This window comes from Polypterus senegalus, chromosome 7, assembly GCF_016835505.1.
Source record: "Polypterus senegalus isolate Bchr_013 chromosome 7, ASM1683550v1, whole genome shotgun sequence".
NCBI classification, from domain to species: domain Eukaryota; kingdom Metazoa; phylum Chordata; class Cladistia; order Polypteriformes; family Polypteridae; genus Polypterus; species Polypterus senegalus.
The window spans coordinates 60,773,890-60,791,474 of NC_053160.1; the positions used below are offsets into that span (position 1 = coordinate 60,773,890).

At 37.0% G+C, this 17,585-nt stretch overlaps 1 protein-coding gene across 1 annotated transcript in view; it reads left to right on the forward strand.

The window, feature by feature from the left end:
* The window catches only part of ercc8 (excision repair cross-complementation group 8), a 44,578-nt gene that overhangs the window by 14,595 nt on the left and 12,398 nt on the right, over positions 1 to 17,585 (forward strand). The window contains exons 3-4 of the mRNA XM_039758717.1: positions 7,708 to 7,809; positions 14,034 to 14,157. Of these exons, the coding sequence (XP_039614651.1) occupies positions 7,708 to 7,809; positions 14,034 to 14,157 (226 nt within the window). The remainder of the gene's footprint in view (positions 1 to 7,707; positions 7,810 to 14,033; positions 14,158 to 17,585) is intronic.

Genomic DNA, 17,585 nt, shown 5'->3' on the forward strand with positions numbered 1-17,585 from the left:
TACTATTCTATATAAGAATACCCAAGTGTTATGCATCAGTCAGAAAATCCCAACCAATAGATTTCAACCTAAGCAATGAACCTTCTCCCCCGACCAAGCAAACAAGAGATATAGGCTAAAAACTGCAACCAGCGATACACCACTCTTCTAAAAAATTTTTTGTGTGCTCTCGCATATTACTTCCCAAAACAACAGCAAATATCTATAAGTGACACATCAGTACTTGCAGTAGATTCTCCTGATCAAAACTAGTGCAAGCACATTATTGTATGATGCATCAATCATGATATATCCTCCAAATAATAGTTGTGAGGCCACCTTTAGCAAGTACTACCTAACATTTCCAGGTCATCAGCTCTGACTTAATAGGTCATTTGCAAACCTCATAATGTAGGATGGCAGCGACTGTAATGTCTCCAGTGATACATAATGTCCATATAAGGACATAATGAGGCGCCGCCGAGGGCATGCATAATGAAAAATTACATAATTTGAAGCAGGAGCAAACAATGTAAATAGATTCATATAAATGTGTAGGTGGGGTACTTGGGTGTAAGAGTGTATTAGGGGATGGGGTACAGATCTTTTATAAGATTCACTGTTTTATCTATACTAATAAAAGGCAAAGCCCTCACTGACTGACTGACTCACTCACTCACTCACTGACTCACTTATCACTAATTCTCCAAGTTCCCGTGTAGGTAGAAGGCTGAAATTTGGCAGGCTCATTCCTTACAGCTTACTTACAAAAGTTAAGCAGGTTTCATTTCGAAATTCTACACGTAACGGTTGATAACGGTCGACAACGTCCGCCATGTTGAACTTTTTTATTTATGGCCCCATCTTCACGAAATTTGGTAGGCGGCTTCCCGGCGCTAGCCAAAACCGATGTATGTACTTATTTCGGTGGTATGATGCCATTGTCGGCCGCCATATTGAATTTTCCACACGTCACTAATTTTCCAACTGCCCGTGTAGGTAGAAGGCTGAAAATTGGCAGGCCCATTCCTTACAGCTTACTTAAAAAAGTTTAGCAGGTTTCATTTCGAAATTCTATGCGCAACTGTCATAACGGTCGACAACGTCCGCCATATTGAACTTTCTTATTTACGGCCCTATCTTCACGAAATTTGGTAGGTGGCTTCCCTTAGCTAACCGAAACCAATGTACATGCTTATTTCGGTGGTATGACGCCACTGTTAGCCGCCATATTGAATTTTCCAACATCACTAATTCTCCAATTTCCCGTATAGGTAGAAGGCTGAAATTTGCAAGGCTCATTCCTTACAGCTTACTTACAAAAGTTAAGCAGGTTTCATTTCGAAATTCTACGCTTAATGGTCATAACGGTCAACAACGTCCGCCATGTTGAACTTTCTTATTTATGGCCCCATCTTCTCGAAATTTGGTAGGCGGCTTCCCTCCACTAACTGAAGCCAATGTACGTACTTATTTCGGTAGTATGATGCCACTGTCGGCCGCCATATTGAACTTTTCAACAGTCTTTGTTACTTATGGGCCCATCTTCAAGAAATTCTATCGATCAAAGAACTGTCACTTACCGAGTGGTTTCCATGCCCGGAGATACCACCTACCTTTTCCATTCTCTTTGTTACATATTGCACGGCCATATCAGGCTCACTCTTGATATCCAGAGGAACATTCTGTCTTATGTATTGAATGACTGGGACAGGTTCAAGGTGGGGACTGATGACGGTACAGGAGATAATTATACTACACAGGAGCACTAGAAGAGTGAAATGCTTAAGCCCTTCACCTATGGTTCTGCATGTGAGTTGATGGCTGCCGCTGAATTGTTCGGTTGTCGCTTTCAAGTGTACCGAAATGGACAAATATTTTACACCTTTCGACAACCGCCAATGCCTCTTAAACATCTTAGATTCACAGGTGACGATTTCAGTAGTGGACACTTTGATGTTTATGAATGTTTAAACTCTCAAAAGCTGGATGTGATTTTATTGATGAAACCGGTTGTGTGCTTACAACGCTTGACAGATGCCAAATGTCACTTCAACACAACAAATCCTGCAAATACTGTCGTAATTGAAACAAACCATGAAACAAACCGATTATGACAGCAGCAATCCAAGCTGTGAGATTTGAGACAAGATTACTGTTCACATGGCCAACTGTAAATTACATGCTCAAGAGTAAGCTCAGCGCACAGCTTGGTCATGTTACAACCGGAGGGCCGAACTGACAACATGGTATACAAAGAGATCCTCAACAAATAATTATTGGCATATTGTCCCACAGTTTAAAAAGGTTTAATTTTCTTCTTAATAAAAATTTGAATGCAGTACTTCACCGCTGCGAAGCGCGGGTATTTTGCTAGTGTGTAATAAAATTGTTCTGAACCTGGATCTGGTTTTGGAAGAGGCTTTGGATAGGGAAGTTACTACTGATTTCTTTGTGTTACCACCATGAAAGACAGGTACAGTTGACATGTCTGGGAACACTTCAAAAGTGACTGCCCTGGCATTACTTGTACATGAGATATACTGTATCAGAAAACAAAAATTTGAAGATATTACTGCGAGTGCCTATTTTTTCCTAGCTTTGATAGAAACACAGATTCCGTCACATTTGTGAAGTTATCTGTCGGGTGTTAGTGAAAGATTCACTGTCCTGCCTTTATTGTTTGAATAATAAGGGTTTACTTTGGGGTACCCCACCACCATTTCCAAGTGAAGATTGCTGTAAAATGCCCTTAGGGTGCAATGGGTATGGGATACTGTTTTTTTTGTATTTGTAAACTTGAAAAATATAAATCTGCCATTGATGAGGAAATACCCATTTTTTGAGGTAAAAAAAGATATTAATAGACATAAGCTTAAGAAATCTTTGGGGAATGTTGGCCTTGCCCGTGAATTTTGTAAACCATAAAAAGATCAATAGGCAGAATTTTCCATTTTAGTGTATAAGGAATCAATGAACGCAGCTGATAACCTGTTTCAGTTACTCATGTTTTATAACTTTAATCCCAAAACCATGGAAGGTAATTGTTGCATTTGTCTTTACACAACAACTAAAGTTAGTTTTGACTTCGTCTTTGGAAAATTTCAATCAAGCTTGATGAGCAGACATGCTGTATAAGTAGTAACATTCAACTGGTTTTAGACCTAATAGAATTTAGTAATTACACTAATCAAGTATTTGTTGAGTTTTACAAGGTTTCTGACAAAACTGAGATTTGCTTTATTTTTAAGACCATTTTTTTCATTTCATCTTGAAAAATATTTTCAATAGGTAGTAAAAGTTTTCTATTGTAAAGTTAACAACTCTGCCAAACTGCTTTTTTGGGACTTCTTGCAGTTTTGAAGATGTCACCTGCAAGTCCAGATATTATTTACCTGTTAGGCAAACCATGGTTTTACATTTTAAAAGGGATGTTTTCCAAGATATTCAGATATTCTTCACAAACCTGAGAGGTGTCTGTGCAATTTCCATACTTTATTAGTTGCATGTAAATTTTTTAACTTTGCCATGTTCATTAACACTAGAATCCTGAAGCCTATGAAAAAACTCATAATCCCAGCCCACCTTAAATTCTTTTGCACGTCCATCAGCGTCTTTTCTTTTGTAAATGTGTCGATCAGCACAAGCAGCAAGCAACCTGCTGTCCCATCCCCCCCTTTGACAGAGCTCAACTTGGGCAAAAAGTTCTCCCAGCTCAAGCCAAGGTTCCTTCTCTGTGTGTGAGGTGCCTGGAGATGTATAGGGTAAATAATATATTGTCATTTGGAATACATACATTTCATGTGTGTTCCGTGTCTACAACGATCTGTATAAGTGTAGGATGAAATGCAAGGCAGGAATTGTTGAACACATATCTGAAAAAGAAACGTTTTTCATATTTTAGTAATAACTGACAAAATGTAGACATGAAGTGTATAATGTGTGAAGACTGAAGTCTAAATATCAAATAAACACTTTTGCAAAAGGTACATGTATGACAAAACAAATGCGCTTTTTTTCAAGAAAAATCTGTAGAAAAAGAAATTGGGTCAGGGTAAGATGTTGATAAGACAGCTCGGGTGGTGCAGCGATAAGAACTGCTGACTCGTAATCAAGAGGTCGTCGGTTCGATTCCGAGCATGACCGTTTTGAGTAGTGAGTGGCTTTTATTGTTACTATTCTAGAATAAAAACATACATTTGATTTGTGTCTGTAACAGCTTGATATAAATTTATGGTACTTGCAAAAGTTTTTTTTAAAATTCCATTTTATACGCTCCCCCCAATCTGACACTGCTGTTTTCAAATAAACACATGCTATAACAGAGGTGAATTCAGACATGGATTAGGGTTCTACATCGGAGAAAGAGAACAGAAGCCCTCCCCACAAGAAACATCCACTTACACATCAGAACAACACAGCTGCATCAGGTGTAAAGGCAAAAGATGCAGCAACAGGTTGGGGGTCATCCTGCCAGTCAGTGTGCCACACGCGTGTCCTTCAAAGAAAAAGCAGGGCATGCCAAGCTCACCAAGGTATCATGCAAAGTCCTGTTTGTGATTTTGTTTCGTGATGGTCTTTATATGAAAAACATTTATATGTTACTTTATATAAAAGCCAGATTGAATGTTATTTACCTTGATTTATTTACTTATCTTCCCACAGTGTAAAGTCAGAAGTGGACGGCAGAGCTTCCTGTGTTTGATCGACATGGGCATGCTGACAAAGTACACGTGTAATGCCATGAAAAGTGCAACAGCAGCTTCCACCCGCAGCCACAGACTCTTCAGTGCGCGAGCGACTCTCCACACTAGTGTTTAGATCTGGGCTATTTGTATTTGCCCAAAAAAAGAAGTCTTACTGACTGAAGTGTAAGCTTCAGTACGCGAGCAATGGTACAGAATGCAGTCAGACCTGTTTTTTTGAGCACATACAATTAGGTCCATAAATATTTGGACAGAGACAACTTTTTTCTAATTTTGGTTCTGTACATTACCACAATGAATTTTAAATGAAACAACTCCGATGCAGTTGAAGTGCAGACTTTCACCTTTAATTCAGTGGGGTGAACAAAATAATTGCATAAAAATGTGAGTCAACTAATTTTTAAAGACATTTTTAAAACAAAACCTAATTTAATACTGAACAAAAATAGATATTAAGGATAGTGAATTACAATTATCTCTGAAAACTGAGTAAACTAGAATGTTAATATTAGAAGGTGAATGTTTAACAAGACAATACCTTGTTAACAGATTCTTCTCTTTCAAATTGTATATAATGCTAGGAGCACTCGGTTAGATGGTATTTTAACCTTTATGGTATTAACAGGCAAACTGCCCTTCCTCTTCTCTATTTGTCCTTTATTACTACTACTAGGCCAGTCAAAGCAGGAACATTTCAATCCTTTCTGTCATTTTCCTCAGACTTTCTTGAGTTACACCATCTCCCAGGAACATCTACTGTAAAAGTTTCTCCCTTGCTAATTCAGTACTTGGACCTCCTAATGCTTATGTTTACATTAAATATTCTGCTGCCTGATACAGAAAAGTAAAGCCTGCCACTGTCCAAGGTTGTATTATTAAACCATTTCCTGAAGCTATACGTGTTTAAATTTCCTAGGACCATAGTTCAGTCTGTTAAAGGTTTCAAAGTGTTTTTCTCTGAGTCATCTTTTGCTCCTTTCATTTCACTACTGAGTGCCTGTTGGTATTGTTTTTACTTTGAAGTGTGTCATCTTAGCTTGATTAGCAGTATTCATATGCAGCTTTGCTTACGGTCTTTTCTGTCATTGAAGGCAAAACAGGATAATGCACACTTATTCCTATAGTCCCAACCCTAGTTTTAACCTTGTGTCATTGTGTGCCTTTACATTTTATGAATTCTTCTGCCAAAAAATACAATTCTGAATGTATTTAAATAGGAGTTTACTTCAGTAAGCTACACAGCATTCTCTGTGCTTGCATGTGAAAGGCCAATTGTTGAGGTCTTCAAAATTCAAGTATGTAAATTCTCAGCTCTGTATATTGGTTGCTAGTGCAGCAGATCTATTTTTTAACTGTCATAGTGTAAGTGGGAGTTGAAAAGGGCAAGAAGGGACACCAGAGATGACATTTAAATGTGTTGAACTGCCTATTATCTCTTACAAGTCTCAAACCACTGAGACAGCATTCACAATGAGTATAGGGGTGATGCTAGTATTATGAGTTGCTAATCATAATGGTGGCAACATTTTGTCATTGTGTGTTGAAAACATGGTGGGGGGTTATTAAGGCACTGAGCTTTGAAAAATAAAGGGTGAAGGTGAGTTGGGTACATGTTAGCATATGCACAGACTTCTTAATGCTTTTATACACCAAGCTGTTTACCATTTCCTATAAACAGGAAGGGGATCCTAGTGGCCATAGTGAGCTAACCTGAGGTAGGCAGGTTAGTATGGGAAATGGCAGGTGATAATCTCCACAGTGGCTCTAAACACCTGTTTGTTCAGAGTCTGGTTTGACAACGCAGAATTAATACCAAGTCAACATAAGCAACTGCATGGATAACAATGGATAAGGAAGAGAATGAGTAACTGCAAGTCCATACACATAACTGTCTTTCATTTCAATAAGCATTGCTGAAATTGGCAAAACTTACATTTTGTCTTAATCTCTGACTGTACTTGCATTTTTGTTGGCAGTTTCATGGAAATTCCATCTTTTTTTCACAGTGGACTCCATACCATCACTGCCAGCTTTAAGCAGCAACATAGGTAACAGCATTTGCTAAATTTTCTTGGCTGTGTGCGTTAATAGTATAGGGCCAGCCTATTCCAATGGCAGCCCAGAAGCAACCTCCTAGTGGCCCACCTTGTGGTCCCAACAGAAACTCAGAGAAAAACTCATTTCATGAGCTTTCACAAATTCTTCCATAAATTCCTACAGTAGTACAGACCATGAATACAACTTCTGTATAGTCGAGCAACATTCAACCCACAATGCAGTGCATTGTTGTGTGTTTAGAAGTGTTGGTAGTACTTTACGATACAGAGAATTTGCAGTACATGCTAGTCATGGCATTGACTATATTTTAAATGACTCTATAATGAACTGTGCTGACTCTTAGTTGTATTCCAGTTTCATCAAGTGCATGCAAACGTGGGTTTTCACAAATTAATTGTTACTCCAATGAGAGCCGTTTTACTGACAAGCACTGTCTCTGCACTTGTCTTCATACAATTGGTTGGCCCTCCACCTAAACATCTCATACACTATTTTTTATAAACCCCTTAAATTAAAACTGAAAGTGTACACTTCAATCACATACTGATTGCTTTATTTCAAATCCATTGTGGTGATGCTCAGATCCAAAATTATGAAGGCTAAAGTTTATCATTTTTCGCAATTCTTATAGCAATATGATTAAAATCCTGATTCGGAAGACAAACAATAGGATGCAAGTCTGCTGAGACACCTGCATTTGTTTAAATATACTTATGACAGCATTAAGCAGACAGATGGTGTCTGCTGTTTTTGCCATACTTCACTCTTGACATATAAACAAATGATGCAACTCTATCTCTGTTAATACAACTGTTTCATCATGCACCTGTGCACATGTACACCTTGCTAATGCAATGTAGTGGTGTCTTCTAGAGCTTATGAAAACATCATAAACCTCAAATACCTCTGTAGTACTGAAACTAAAACTAATACTTTTCTGTTTCTGCTTTTTCTATATTTTTAGTATGTTATCAGGAGGGGCAGATGGAGTCATTGTAATCTATGACCTGGAAAACTCTTCACAAAAACCTCAGTATACATGCAAATCAATTTGTACAGTGGGCAGGTAGGTTTAATAAATGTTCTTTTTATAATGCATTTATAAGAACTCAAAAACCTGTTGAAAAATACTGTATATATAATTGGCATTAAACTACATCTAACTTCCTGCATCTGTTCTGGGCATGTGAAATTTTGTTATGGAGCTCATTACCCAGGAAAAAGTATGTGCATTAAAATTAATATGAATATGCAGCATGGTTCAACAAGATTCCAGTGCTCAGATGTCTGTAGCTTCTCTCATCTTCCAGGTCCACTTTTATTTAGCCTCAGGCATGATGTTGGTGATTCTAAATGATATGGTTAGAGGCATATGTTTAGAGCCTTTGTGAGTATTAGTGATACAGATAAAGTAATATGCCCCGAAAGCAGATTTTGGAGTGAGCAAATTGGTGTGCGCACAGACAACTTATAGAGGCTCAATATAAATTCAGGTCCTAATAAAATGCCTTTATGCTGCGTTTCTTGGTATTATGTGTCTGCCTACTCATCTAGTTTTCTGCCCCTTGAATTTTGATGCCCTATAGTACAAACAATGGTAGCATAAGCAAAAGTAAATAAGGATAATAATTATTAGAAATAAAAATTGCTAGGTAAAATTAAGAGAAAGTGCTATAAATGCATTTACTTTAAAAACTGTGTTAAGCGTTAGACCCTATAATAGTACAATATGGATACATGTTATTAGACATGTTTTCAAATTCTGAAACATAACTGGCCCTAAGGATCTTGGACAACAGACAGTGGACATGTAGTAGATTTTTTACAGACCTCAAGATAATAAAGTAATCGCCCATTTGCAAAATCAGATTCTTTGTTTTCCAATTTAACAAGAAAATATCAAAAAGTAACACTTTAGAAATTAATAATTATAAGCATCTTTAAACCAGGACCATGTAGCTATAGAAAATAATATTGCATTCATATTTAGGTCACAAGATTATACAGTGCAGAAGAGAAAATATTACATATAGTGATATTATTTTTTAAGTTTTTTTTGGAAAACTTTTAGTGTATTTTTTGGCAGAGAATTCTATATTTGCATAAAGATGCATGATTTGCATATACAGGGGTAAATTCAAAAGTAAAGGCAATTTGAAAATCATGCATTGACCACAACGGATAGAAACTAATGCAATACAACCCATTCACTGTGGTGGCTTATGGGTTGTTCGAACACCCACAGCGCAGCGCTCTGTCTTTAGGTAAGTTGAAGCCAAGGTCAAATGAACATGGATGCCCCACTGCAGAATTGTACCATTATTGAGCACTGTGCTGTAGTGAGTGTTCTTTGGGCAGAGGGAGTGAAGTGTGCTGAAGTTCACTGAAAGATATTGGCTCAACATGGAAGTGAAAACAGCATGACCCAACAAAAAGTTAATGAATGGGTAGAAGGGTTTAAAGTGGGAAAAACACATGTAACCAACTAAGCATGAGCTTCATCAGAGAAGACTGACAGATTATGTTGTCCAATGTTGCTGCACATTTGGATATCAGCTATGGATCTGCACTTGCCGCAGTGCATGTTGACTTGGAGTACTGTAAATTTTGTGCAAGATGGATACCCAAATAGCTTACTGATATGTATTTTGGAGTGAATTGTCATTGGAGATGAGACCTGGGTCCATCGCTGTGATCTGGAAAGCAAGTAGAAACTGCTGTCTTGTACAGTAAAGAAGAAATTCAAGCGACAGCCCATCATCAAGAAGATCATGATGACTTTCTTTGGGACATGAAGGGTCCCATTCTGGTGAATTTTCAGGAACACGGACAATCAGTGACCAGTGCAATATACTCTGTTATTCTTAGAGAGAAACTGAATCTGCAATTCACAGCAAAAGAACAGGAATTCTATCAAAACTAGTCTTACTGATAAGTGACAACACATGTCCCCCTACAGAGAACATAATGATGGAGGCAATGCAACAGCTTTGGTTTGAACGTTCTTCACATCTTCCCTTTACAGCCCTGGTCTAATACCGTGCGACTGTCACATCTTTGGTCCACCTAAAGAGGCTCAACATGGTGGCAGGTAATGATGAGGTTGAACAGTTCCACTGTAACTTACTGTGAACTTACAGTAATACTTACAGTGGTTATTTGCAACTCCGCTGCCAGTAATTTATTGTAAAATATACAAACACATTTCTTATAGTGTTGGTTTTGAGCCCCGGTGGCCCTATTTTTGATTAAACAGGATTAAGAATGTTATGTCATGGTGCTATTGCCAGGAATAGCCTGAGGCTATATGCATTCTTATTTTTGGAGTAGGCTGCATGAGCTGTCATTTCTTTGTCTGTGATAAGATGACTTGTGCCTGATCAAATGCTTGAGCATGCCACTCTCCTAGCCTACCCCAGGCCCCTCACTGATACATAACAGGCACTACCATGCAACACACTCATCCATACAGGAGGGGCCTGGGGCAGGTGGAAGAAATAGCTAAGGGGCAGAGCACAAAGCCAATTTCTGCTAGCTATAGCCGTGGCAGAAATATACCAGTTGTAACCATTGTACTTGTTATCATTTTACATTTTATAGACAATGTTTGTTGGAGATTTGAAAAATGAGAGTTAATAGAAATGTAAAAAAATTGGAAAGAAATTACCATATTTCATGCAAAACAGATTTAGTGATTAACTAGATTTACCAAAACATAGTGTTCAATAATCTTAAAAAAAAAAATTAAAAAAATAAAATTATTTGCAACATAGGCAAAACAAAAGAGAGCCTATTAGCTTTAATGAACTAGCTTTAAATTACTTAGATTGGGCCACAGCAAGAGGCAGCACATCCTTGTAGCTCCTAGAACACCTAGTTAAATAGCTAGTAAAATGATTTATATGAAGGATTACCTACCTTCTAGTACAGCTAGTAAAATAGTTTACACAAGGAAGTACCTTCTTTAGTTACGATGGACACCACACAGTGTTAAACACCCTATTCCTCCAGAGGTGAAGAAGCCATACTGTGGTCATCGAGCTTGGTGCTAAGCTAAAGGCTAGGATATGGAGATACAAGTCTTTTCTTCCATTGATTCTCATGTGGAATGTAAGCTCTTTGCTTAACAAGTGCAATGAGGGGGAAGCACTCGTGAAGAACCAGTGGGTGTTTCATGAGTACAGTCTAATGTGTTTAATGGAGACTTGACGAGAGCGAGTGGAAAGGAAAGAGGTGGGGGACTGGCAGTGTGTTACTGAACAATAGATGGTGTAACCTTGGACACATAACTGTGAAGGAGAAGATTTTGCTGTTGGGATAATGAAGTATTGGCGGTAGGTTTTAGGCCTTATTATGTACCAAGGGAATTTTCTCACATTGTTGTCATTGTTGTTTACATTCTTCCACGGGCAGAGCCCAGAGTGGCATGTGACGTAACTCACAAGACTGTTATGAGATTACAGACCCAACACCCTGATTCTTTTGTTGTTATATCAGGGGATTTCAATCATGTCAACATTTCCTCCCACTTGACTGGTTTTACACAATATGTTGACTGTCCCAGGAGGGAAAATGAAATCCTGGACCTGTGTTATGTTAACATCAAGGAGGCCTACAGTGCTTCTGCATTACCACCACTTGGTACAGCAGACCACAATCTGGTTTATCTACAGCCAGTATATAAATCCTGGGCAATCCAAGAGCCTGCAACTATCCAATTATTCAGGAAGTGGACACCCAAGGCCAAAGAGTCATTGAGGGACTGATTTCAGTGTACAGATTGGAAAATACTGCTGGATTCATAGGAGAAAGGTACAGATATTGACAATTAACAGGGCAGCTGTCTGCACATCAGACTAAATAAATTATTGCAGGGATATTGTTGTACCAACAAAACTATTTGCTGCTTTTCCAACAATACACGTTGGATTACCAGTAATATCAAGCAGTACCTAAACCAAAAAAGAGGATTTCAAGACTGGTGATAGGGAGAAGTTTAAGTTGGCACAACATGACCTGAAGAGGAGCTTAAAGCAGGCAAAAATGGACTACAAAGGAGAATTGGAGATGAGACTTCAACACAACAGCATCAAAGAGTGTGTAGGGGAGTGAAGACCATTACTGGATCTAAAGAGATGAGGATCCAGGCAACAGCAGGTGAAGAGGACAAGGCCAATGAGTCTAACCTGTTTTATAACAGGTTTGAAATGGTGTCCATCACTCAGCTACCCAGTCTCTGAAACAAGTAAGAACTGAAGATGGTCGTATTAAAGGCTTGGCAGAGCAACACCATAGATGATACTCACATCTGGTGATGTCTGTGAACCAGAGACGTCAAACAGTCATTGAATAGAAGAGATATGCCACAAAGTACTAAATACGACTGCATGTATATACCTACCATTGCTATGTCCCAAATATTATGCTGCCCAGAAATGGGAGGACCATGTATAAAAAGTGTTGTAGTTTCTACATGGTCTGGGCAAAATGTATGCAAATAACCTTAAATGAAAGGCTGCAATGTGTATTTGAATCTCATCTGAATTGTTTAATTTGTAATTTTAAACTGTAGAGTTGATGGGTAAATCAAGGAAAAATTTGTCTTTGCCCCAAACATCATGAATGGCACTGTAACTGCATTAGAAAGAATATCTGAAATATATATATTTGTTATTTGTAGTTCCTTATTATGCAGTCTGCAATACTACTGCATATCTGTAAATGTTTTATTATTTATTAATAACATGATATACATCTCATGTATGCATATATTCTGATTGCAAAAAGATATATACTACGAGACATGACTGTAAAATTTTACTCTTTTCTTGTACATGCTAGTCAAATTAGCAGAGTAAACTGTAAATGTTCAGGATGTATATGTCTAGCCATCCATCTGTTTTATGAACCTACATTTCACGGTCATAGGTAATTGGAGTGTACTTGTGCAGCACTGGCCACAAGTCATGACAAACCCTGAATGTGATGTTAGTCCAGAGCACACTTGGGCCAGGCAAATTAACACTTGGCATTTCACCCAATATCCTTGTCTTTGGTTGGTAATAAGAAACTAGGGTACCCAGAAACAGTCTTCATTAACAATGAAACAAAGCACAAAACCCACATAGAAACTCAGAACCTGGGTCCTATAATCAGTTTCAGTTACTATACTATAAATACACATGGCATTTAAAAATAATATCTAGTCAAAATAAAAAAGTAGAAAAGCCATAACAAACACCATATAAAAGCCACTATACTTAGGAATATATGTATAAATATGCATTTGAGTATATATTTTATTTCATTGAATGTGAAGGAGTTTTTTTTATCAACAAATTTCTAGTTGTGGAAATTTGCTTTGTCCTTTATACCACTTTTCCTGAAAGAAGATTTGTCAACTAATGCTTGAGACAATGACTTAAGTGTTCATTGTGTTTACTATTTGCTGTATCATACTTATATCTCAGTTTGATGGAAGCTATTGTCAAAATCTGTTTTAAAATAGCCTTCCGTCTATGCATTAATTTCCTAATTCTTTAGAATGATGGCTGGGTATTAAGTAGCATCCCAACTGCAAATGCTTTATAGCATATTTAAACATCATTGCTTTATCGTACCTGAGATAAGAGAATAATTTTGGATTTTTAGTTAAAGTTTTATTTTCTTTACAGGTAACAAACATCAACAACATTTATTTTAAAATGGTGTTTTAATATAATAATGCTTTATTTGATTTTTGCAATATCATTTTCCGTCATCACTTAGTATCAAATGTGAAAATGCCTTTCTGTTGAATGTTTCAAACATAGCCTGCTCACAATGGAACAGGAATAAATTATTTGTAGATTGTTTGTTTGAAGGGCCTTAAGGCGGTGTTGTTCAAACCGCTTCAGCTGTCTGTATGGTTACTTTATCCTTTTACCTTTATTCACTGTTTGTTCTGCGTACTTGTTTTGTCCATTGTGCCATCCTAGCTACCTAATGTCTTGTGATTTATTAGGTTACCATCTCACATTTCTTTTTTAATTCAATCCATTGTACTTAGGTAATGTTTTCCTAATTATGTAAATAAAAAATGCTTGGTTTATTGTCAAGTTTAATTATTTGATAATTAATTTGTTTCCATGTACAAAACACAGTTGAACTAATTGCATTTTCCATTATATTTTTTCATTGTCACTTTTGTAATTATTCATGTTCAAAGTTTGACGTTATGAAATTGTTTTTCATTAAAAAGAAAATTTTCTTTTTTTTAATCACCTGTTTGTTTTTTATGTAATTTTTCAGATCTCATCGGGATGTTCACAAATTTAGTGTGGAGACTGTCCAATGGTATCCTCATGATACAGGAATGTTTACATCAAGTTCTTTTGACAAGACTCTGAAAATCTGGGATACAGAGACTTTAATTGTAAGTACTGTGGGCATTGTTATGACCAGTCAGGGATTTTTCATGGAAGGGAAAATTTGGGATTTAGACATTTACAATCACAGATAGATATTCTCTTTTTAAAAAATTTCCAATAGTCTGCACTTTTTATATCTAATGTCAGTTCTATTATTGTAGTGTGTATTATAATTCTTTTTTTCTAAAACAGAGGGACACTGTTTCCTTTCTGTGTGTAAAGAGGATTACAAACTCAAATTAGTGTCAGTTATAATTATTGATGAGCATGGTTGTGTGATAAGTAACCCAATGTAATGTTTTGTTTTTATTATCATTACTGTATAATTAGATGGTCCCCTTATTAAATGCAGGATGCAACACAATTTGTGATTTCTTTTTTTACAGCTGGTTCACAGGTAGGTAAAGTGACATTCTAAGTGAATTGCTAAATAAATCGGAAGCAGAAACAGAACCAAAAACATGTGGATTAAAGTCTATTGCTTTAGATGGTATAGTTAGCAGGTTATAAACACAATGGTGAGACACAAATTGATTAATTAATTTTTGTACTGTGAAATGTTACTTGTATAATATGTGTTTTTGTATATATAACACATTCTAAGATTAGACTATTTTGGTAAAAACAATTGCAGAAATACTTGAAAACATGCAGATGATCTTCAGCCAGAATAATTTAAATAGATCATTTTTAACATACATTTAACAGTCTTATCTCATATTTTTCACTTACGGTATGTTGAATAATTATTTCCTAATGAGTAATATATAAGCAAGGATAATACATAAAATATTTTGATAATATAATCCGAAAATCATACAGTACTAAATAGAATAAAGCATGCAGGCAAATGCTGAGAATATATTTTTCAATATTATGAAATGCACTTGTAATAGAAGTGTGCACCATTCATATAGAAAATGCTAGGATAGCACCAAAAAATTCAAGTACTAAATACAAGGTATATCACAAATTCAAATATTTTATTGCCTAACTTTACTAGTTAGTGGCGTTTTGAGAAACAGAACATTAATGTTGCTCTTTGTAGTAATGATATTAGTAATGAGTGAATATGGAAAATAAAATTGTTACCTATAGGAAATAAGAAATAATAAATATAATTACTCATTTTAGGGGGAGAGAGTTCCAGAACTAAAAATTCCGCACTGCTGATGAATTTATCTCTGTCGTCGTCCCCCTCCCCCAGTCACCTAAACAGTAGTGTATATACAGTACATGTGATTAAAAACGAATATCAAGTACTGAGTTGTGCCTCATGTTCTCTGGAGTTACAAGTCAAGCAGAATTATCCTTAAGCTGTACCTTATACTCCTGATGCCAGATCTAATTTATGTGCAACTTCTTCTCTATATTATAAAGTGGACATAAAAGCAGTAAAGAAAATCCATAGAAGTGATACTAGACTTGTTTCAGTAGCGGAGGGTGCAAGCAATTAGAAAAGACTGAATGACCCGATTTATTTTCATTTTAAGCAAATGAAGATTAAGGGGTGTGTGACGGATGGCCGGGACACCTCTTCCTTGTATGGTCCGGGGGAACAAGCATGAACAGAGCATTACCTCCCCCGGAACGCTAGATGGCAGCCCCCCTGGTTGGCAGCAGTGCCTCGGACTCCTTCAGGGCTTCATGGGAGATGAGTTGGATACAACCCTGTTGGGATCCGGAGGCACCACCAGAGGGTGCTGCAGCTGTTCCCGGAAGTGCAGCCAGAAATGGAGCAACGAGCACCTGGACCACTTCCGGGTGACTTATATAAGGGGCCAGCAGAGACTACTTGGTGAGCCAGAGACGGGTGGAAGGTGGACGAAGCTTGCCGAGGGGAGAAAGGGAAGGAAAGAGGAATATTGTGCATGTGCTTGGGACTCTCTCTTGTACTTGTGGGAACAAGAAAGCCATTGCCCACGAGTGAAGAAAAAAATAAATAAAATGTGTGTGTTTTCTAAGTGTGCCTCCTACGTCTGTCTGTGTCGGGTTGAGTGGCAGCTATGCCCTCTATCTTTATCACAGGTGATATGACAAAATTGTTTAAAATTAAAAGGGAGTAAGCTGTGTAGATATAATTTACTGATTTAAAATGCAGAAAGACGATGAAATTTTAAATGTTAAAGTTTCATTTTTAGCAATTAGAGTTCACTCTATTTTTCTTCTTTAGTTCAGCCAGCATTGTTATCATTTTCCTCTCCACCACTTATTACAAGATATTTGACAAGGAAAAACAGTTACTATACAGTTACACACCTGCACAATCAATTTTTGATCTTGTTGATTAAATTGCATTTTTAAAAATTGTGATATGCAACAGTAAAATGTACTCCTTTGTATTAATTGTACAATAAAGAAATCTGGTCTAACAAAAATAGGCAGAACTTAAGAGCAAGCAGACCGTTGGCATCAATGCAAATTATTAAGGATGTTTTGTAGCTTCTGCATAATTATTCTGTTGTATTCAGTTTCATATAACCTTGGGTATTGAGACATCACTTGATGAATAACAGAAGTGCTTAAAATTTTGGTTTGTTTGTAAATTGAACAGTTCCACTGTTTCCCTATGAATTTATACCTGTTTAATGGTTTCTACTAAAATTGGCAGATAACATTTTCAGGACGCTGTTAGCAGCTAAATATTTTTTCCAATACAACTGTCTTATTATATTGTTTTATGTTATTTTCACATGTGAGGTTTTGCCTTAACGTCTGATGACCTCCACATGTCCTTCCAAATTGCAGGATGCAGAGCACTGAGCTTGTTAGAGGCTCTTTTTATGTGGAAAGTTCTTGTTTCTTTATTTCTTCAGATGCAGATTTGTAGTTAGTATCGCTTTCATGGGAGCTGACCTGCCATGAATCAAGGACGGGGGTTAAAAATCATAAGCGACAATATAGATGATAATCCAACAATAACACAAACAATATTTGCACCATTTGCAGCTTCACCAGGGTGGCAAAAATACTAGAGCTAGCCCTGATTTTACTGGACCAGTTTGTCACAATTTATTGACCAGATAGGCTACTGTCAGTCTGTTGTCCTTACCCCATTTGCCATTATTTTACTGTAACATCCACATAAGTAAAGGAATAGAACAAAACAAATAATTAAGGGACACTTTCTTTATAAACAGGAATAACAGCCTATTTTAGATATCTACTTTCCATTCCACGTTCTGCCAGTGTGGGTTTCTGTCTATTTCCACGGCTTAACCTTGTTAATATCTTCTGCAGTGCCTTTAACCTAAACATGTGTCCCAGCATACTATATAGTTGTAACAAATATACCGTATCTGGCTACACAACATGTAATATAAGCAAACAACTCTGTTGTTCAGCATAAACACCAATGTTAGGTAGGGCATGCAATGAATAATAGAGAGGGTGCCTCTTTAACTGTCCAAGGTCAAGCACTTAATGAAATTAA